The following is a 5950-nucleotide window of genomic DNA, read 5'->3' as shown; positions in this document are numbered from 1 at the left end:
TGTGTGGGTATGTTATAATAACATTATAATATATAATGTATATTATATATGAATTATACATATATATATATATATATATATATATATATATATATATATATATATATTATATGTGTAATATATAATATATATTAGATATTATAATGTTATTATGCATATATTATATACACAGTGAGTAAAAAAAAAAATATTTGCACAAATTCATCACTTTCTGAAGTAATTCCTCACAAAGAGAAAAATATCATGACGTGTTGTTAACGTATATTAAAAGAAAGCAATATTTTCTCTTCCTTTTCCGTGTTTATTTAATTCTCTCTGAGAGAGAGAAAGATAAATATGGAAATATTCTTTTTTTACAGACTGCAATTTACAAAAATCACTGCGACTCGTCACGACCGGACGGCTTCCCTCATTAAATCAATCGGTCCTCATGTAAAAACATATTTGCTATGTCTACGAGTTATAAACGTCAGCTAGTCGACCCTGAACGAATTCTTTCTCGCTCCGAGACGAACATCCGATAGTTTATTTTTATTTGACTGGCTATTGTCACATAGTGTAAGGATTTATGCTAATTGATGTCGTAACACGAACGATGTAGCGATATTAATTCAGTGTTCCGTCCATATCAAAAAGTTTCCAGAAATCCATGCGTTAAATCCGTTCATCGCATTCCATATCGCGTACGTAATAATGAATCTTCTCGCTTTCAGAGGGTATATTATCTATCTCTGGAATATTATATGGGAAGATCACTGCAAAATACGATGATTAATCTGGGAATACAAGGAGCATGCGACGAGGCGATGTATCAGGTAAGCTATACTTTACGTTGTATTTTAATCCAGATTGAAATGAAAGTTTTACGATTTTTATTATATCTTCTTTTAAAAAAGATCGTTCCATTTTCCAAAATCATCGTGATAATAATAGCTATTCTTGAATCATTTTTATCTTGTATCTTTATTTAGCAATATCTGTTCCATTTTCTATAATTATTTTGATAACAATAGCTATTTTTTTTACAGATGGGGTTGGACATCGAGGAATTAGAGGAGATGGAGGAAGATGCTGGACTCGGTAACGGAGGTCTAGGTCGTCTAGCCGCCTGCTTCTTGGACAGCATGGCCACGTTGGGATTGGCCGCTTACGGCTACGGAATACGTTACGAATACGGTATATTTGCGCAGAAAATCAAGCACGGCGAACAAGTAGAAGAACCGGATGACTGGTTGAGATACGGCAACCCGTGGGAAAAAGCTCGACCAGAATATATGTTGCCTGTTAATTTTTACGGGAACGTGATTGATACTCCTGAGGGAAAGAAATGGGTGAATACGCAGGTATGAAGTTATTTTATTAGTTTTTGTTGGTTCCTGGTTATACCATCAATAATGTGTCACTACGCATATATGTTGAGGTGAACATCAAATATACCTTTGCATAAAAAATATCCTATGCCTTTTGCGATATTCGCAATAATAATCGAGATATTAATTAAAGAAGATTGATGAATAATCACGATATGATAAATGAGCTGTAGTGACGATGTGTGTTGTAAACTTGTACATTAGGTCAAATTGAACAAAAAAGCTCTTTATCATTTTGCAAATAACTACGTAGGTTTTTAGTTATTAATAAAAGAAAGTTGTTACATGATTATGTGCGATGATGCACAAATCTTCTTTAATTAATATCTATAAATCTATATGGTCATTTGCAAAATGGTAGAGGACTTTTTTGTTTATTTTTTGATCTAATAATAGTATATAATGTATAATGTAAATATATAAGTATATAATGGCAGACGGCGCTACTACAGCTCGCGCGTGATCACTCTTTAATTAATATTTTGAAATTTATTGTGAATATCGCAAAATAATATGGGACTTTTATGATCACCTCAATCCGTTCTACGTTCACAAAAATTGCGAAGGCGAATTTGGGATACTTTGTCTATATATATATATATATATATATATACTAATTGATTTATGTTGTTTTGTTATATTGTATTAATATTATTTGTGGCAGATTGTATTTGCGATGCCCTACGATAATCCAATTCCCGGCTACAAAAACAACGTTGTTAACACCTTGAGACTCTGGTCTGCAAAGTCACCAGTAGAGTTTAATTTGAAATTCTGTAAGTATCAGTTCCGACAAATAAATGTAATGTAGTAAACGGTTTTTTCCACGAAAGTATATCATCGACTTGTACGTTTTCAGTTAACGACGGTGACTATATACAGGCTGTAATCGATCGTAATCTAGCGGAGAACATCTCCAGAGTTCTTTATCCTAACGATAACTTCTTCGAAGGCAAGGAGCTCCGATTGAAGCAAGAATACTTTATGGTAGCCGCAACATTGCAGGATATTACTCGACGATATAAGTCTAGCAAGTTTGGTTCAAGGGAACATCATAGAACAGACTTCAGTGCTTTTCCCGATAAAGTGGCGATTCAACTAAATGACACGCATCCCTCTCTGGCTATTCCCGAGTTGATGAGAATTCTCGTGGACGTGGAGAAACTTCCCTGGGATGAGGTACGGTGCTGTTACTTTGCTTTGTCGCATCATTAAGATAATTGATATTCTTGAACGCCAATCTCTTAGAGAGATTTACCATGAAATCTGACATATTTTCGTATTCTACACGCGTGAGAATTCATTTTTCATATTTCAGGCTTGGGATATTACAACACGTACATGTGCTTACACAAATCACACCGTTCTTCCTGAAGCGCTGGAACGATGGCCTACTAGTATGTTGGAGTGCATCTTGCCGAGGCACTTGCAAATTATTTACCAGATAAACCATTTGCACCTTGAAAGGGTTGCGGCTAAGTATCCTGGTGACTTTGATCGCCTTCGTCGAATGTCCCTGATTGAAGAGGACGGTGAAAAAAGGGTTAACATGGCGCATCTATCGATTGTTGGTAGCCACGCTATAAACGGAGTTGCTCGTATACATTCGGAAATCCTCAAAGATAGCGTGTATGTTCTATATCAAATCGTATTTGTAATTCTACTTGAATATTTAATTATATTAACATATTATATTTTTATATGATCTTTTTCTTTCTTTCATACTTATCAAGCAAGGAGAAAGTTACAAAGTTCTGAGAAGACTGATAACAAAACTAATCTATTCTTTCCGTTTCTTTAGTTTCCGAGACTTTTACGAACTGGCACCGGAAGAATTCCAAAACAAAACGAACGGGATCACACCGAGAAGATGGCTGCTACTCTGCAATCCAAATCTATCAGATATAATTGAAGAAGTCGGTATCCAGCTGTGTATGATGTAACTTAAAATATTGTGTCGTATTTACATATTATATCATTTATATACATATATATATATATAAATTACATATTAGGATTATTATGCATAAAAGAATTGAAAATTCTAGAATTTTCAAAAAGTTTTCTGTGTAACGATTTAATACGATTTGTTTCAGAAAATTGGCAGTGAATGGACGGTCCACCTGGAGCAGTTGTCACAGCTAAAGAAATGGGCAAAGGATCCCGTATTTCAACGTAACGTTGTTAAGGTTAAACAGGAGAACAAACTACGATTAGCCCAGATATTGGAGAAAGAGTATGGCGTTGAAGTTAATCCTGCATCTATCTTCGACATTCAGGTGAGAATTAGCGGTTATTTTTTAACACAGTGATATTTATTCACGCGACACGCAAATTCAGCGACGCTTTGGTCGATATAATTAGAAAAATTAATTGTACATTGTTATGTTGGTAGGTGAAACGCATACACGAATACAAGCGACAGTTGTTGAACTGTCTGCACGTCATCACCCTGTACAATCGAATAAAAAGAGACCCGTCTGCGCCATTTGTCCCCAGAACCGTGATGATAGGCGGCAAGGCCGCGCCAGGTTATCACCTAGCGAAAAAGATCATCAAGCTTATCTGCAGCGTCGCCAAAATCGTCAACAACGACCCGATCGTCGGCGACAAGCTCAAGCTGATCTTCCTTGAGAATTACCGAGTAACCTTGGCCGAAAAGATCATTCCCGCCGCGGACTTGAGCGAACAGATTTCGACTGCTGGCACCGAGGCATCTGGCACCGGTAACATGAAGTTTATGGTCAGTAATTTTTGGCAGTGAAATGAAGCTAAGATTATGCATTCACTTATAAGTTTACCGACTTATGAGCTATTGACAGTTCACGAATTTATCCGTAAAGGTAGAAGCAAAACTGTGAATGATTTGAATTATTTTGTTATTTATTTATTATTTATTTGTTATATTTATTATATATTTTTATTCCTGATTTATTATTATTTTATTTACATCTTTTTTTATTTTACAATATAATTTTATTTAACACAGTGTGTTTAGTTATTCTTCAATTATTTAATATTTAATTATTTAATTATTCTCATTACAAATTTTGTATAATAAAATTGTACGTTACGATTATAGTTGAACGGTGCGTTGACTATCGGCACTTTGGATGGCGCGAACGTAGAAATGGCTGAGGAAATGGGCAACGAGAATATCTTTATATTTGGTATGACGGTGGATGAAGTGGAAGCTTTGAAGAAGAAAGGTTACAACGCGTACGATTACTACAACAAATTGCCAGAAGCGAAGCAGTGTATTGATCAAATCCAAGGAGGATTCTTCAGTCCGAATAATCCCGATGAATTCCGAGACATTGCGGATGTGCTGCTCAAGTGGGATAGATTCCTGCTTTTGGCCGATTTCGAGAGTTATATAAAGATGCAGGAACGCGTCAGCCAAGTCTATCAGGTACCTGATTAATTTTGAAGGTTTACTTTTTAATCTTGAAAATTTTTATTTAATAATAATAAATAAAAGTGTTCGCGTGATTTTATATGCGATACAAGACACGATATCTATCATTTAGAAAAAGAATTTTCTTAACAATTTTATTATTTAAACAATTCAGTTACTGCGATAAATTTTGTTACATAACATCTTTACAACATCTTTACAACTGCTCAATTGTTTTAGGACGAATGTAAATGGGTGGAGATGGCGATTCACAACATAGCATCGTCGGGAAAATTCTCGTCAGATCGTACAATTGCGGAGTATTCGCGCGAGATATGGGACGTAGAGCCGAGCTGGAAGAAACTTCCAGATCCGCACGAGCCTCGCGACATTTAAATACGTTGACGTAATTACTTTTTCATAATATGTTCCGATACACGTCCGTTTCCTTCCGCGACTAACTCTGTCCAGTCGTCACAGACAACAACGAACTTTAAGTCAATAACTGACGCCGTTCAGATCGGTCGCGCTAAAGTAATAGAGACTATATCGTGTGTGAGGACACGTAATCTGATTTCTTATATTCTATTATATATTCTATGGATATATATATATATTTTTTTTTTTTTTCAGGAATACGAAATTTTTAACGATGAACACTCGCGCTTGCTTAAATATGTCACATATCTTTCGAGAGATTTACTGTTAATATTCTTCCATGTTCAAATATACATACTCGTTACAATGACGCACAACTTTTCTATGACGTGTCTTCCATGTGATCATGCGGATATCTACTTGGAACAATCCTCTAGTCTTAATTGTGTTATACTTCCAAGGTAGACATTGACAAGCAGTATGAAATTTGCTCGTTTCAGAGGGATAAACGTTCTACTCGATTGTGTAGAAATATTCTGCATTTCTTTCTATCTCAAGATCGTTTAGTTTAAGTGTATCTTAATCTGAGATTCAAATTTAATAATTTGACTATTTTAATAATTACTTTCGTAAGTAACAAAATAAAGACCGTGATTGTGGATCACATAAAAAAACATACAATTCCTATATAATGTTCCTGGATATAATATTTCGATATTATATAAGGATATATTATCGAATTATTAGGATATATATATATATATATATATATATATATATATATATATATATATATATATATATA

General features: G+C 34.6%; 1 protein-coding gene across 2 annotated transcripts; it reads left to right on the top strand.

Moving 5' to 3' along the window:
- Positions 1-713: 713 nt before the first annotated feature.
- LOC116842952 (glycogen phosphorylase) lies at positions 714-5950 on the top strand. 2 transcript variants are annotated; one of them, XM_032812855.1, is made up of 11 exons: positions 714-815; positions 1029-1343; positions 2035-2146; positions 2230-2549; positions 2689-2999; positions 3172-3286; positions 3467-3649; positions 3766-4113; positions 4453-4782; positions 5008-5173; positions 5401-5950. In XM_032812855.1, exons 1-10 carry the CDS (start codon positions 744-746, stop codon positions 5161-5163), a joined length of 2262 nt encoding a protein of 753 aa, XP_032668746.1. In that variant the 5' UTR covers positions 714-743; the 3' UTR covers positions 5164-5173; positions 5401-5950. The 2 variants fall into 2 exon arrangements, with proteins under 2 accessions (XP_032668746.1, XP_032668745.1); XM_032812854.1 differs by having other exon boundaries at positions 5008-5950.

The sequence above is a fragment of the Odontomachus brunneus genome, unplaced genomic scaffold, assembly GCF_010583005.1.
Source record: "Odontomachus brunneus isolate Ranch 3 - 2012 unplaced genomic scaffold, Obru_v1 Obru_scaffold_028, whole genome shotgun sequence".
Taxonomy (NCBI): Eukaryota; Metazoa; Arthropoda; class Insecta; order Hymenoptera; family Formicidae; genus Odontomachus; species Odontomachus brunneus.
This window is presented reverse-complemented; position numbering and strand designations above follow the sequence as displayed.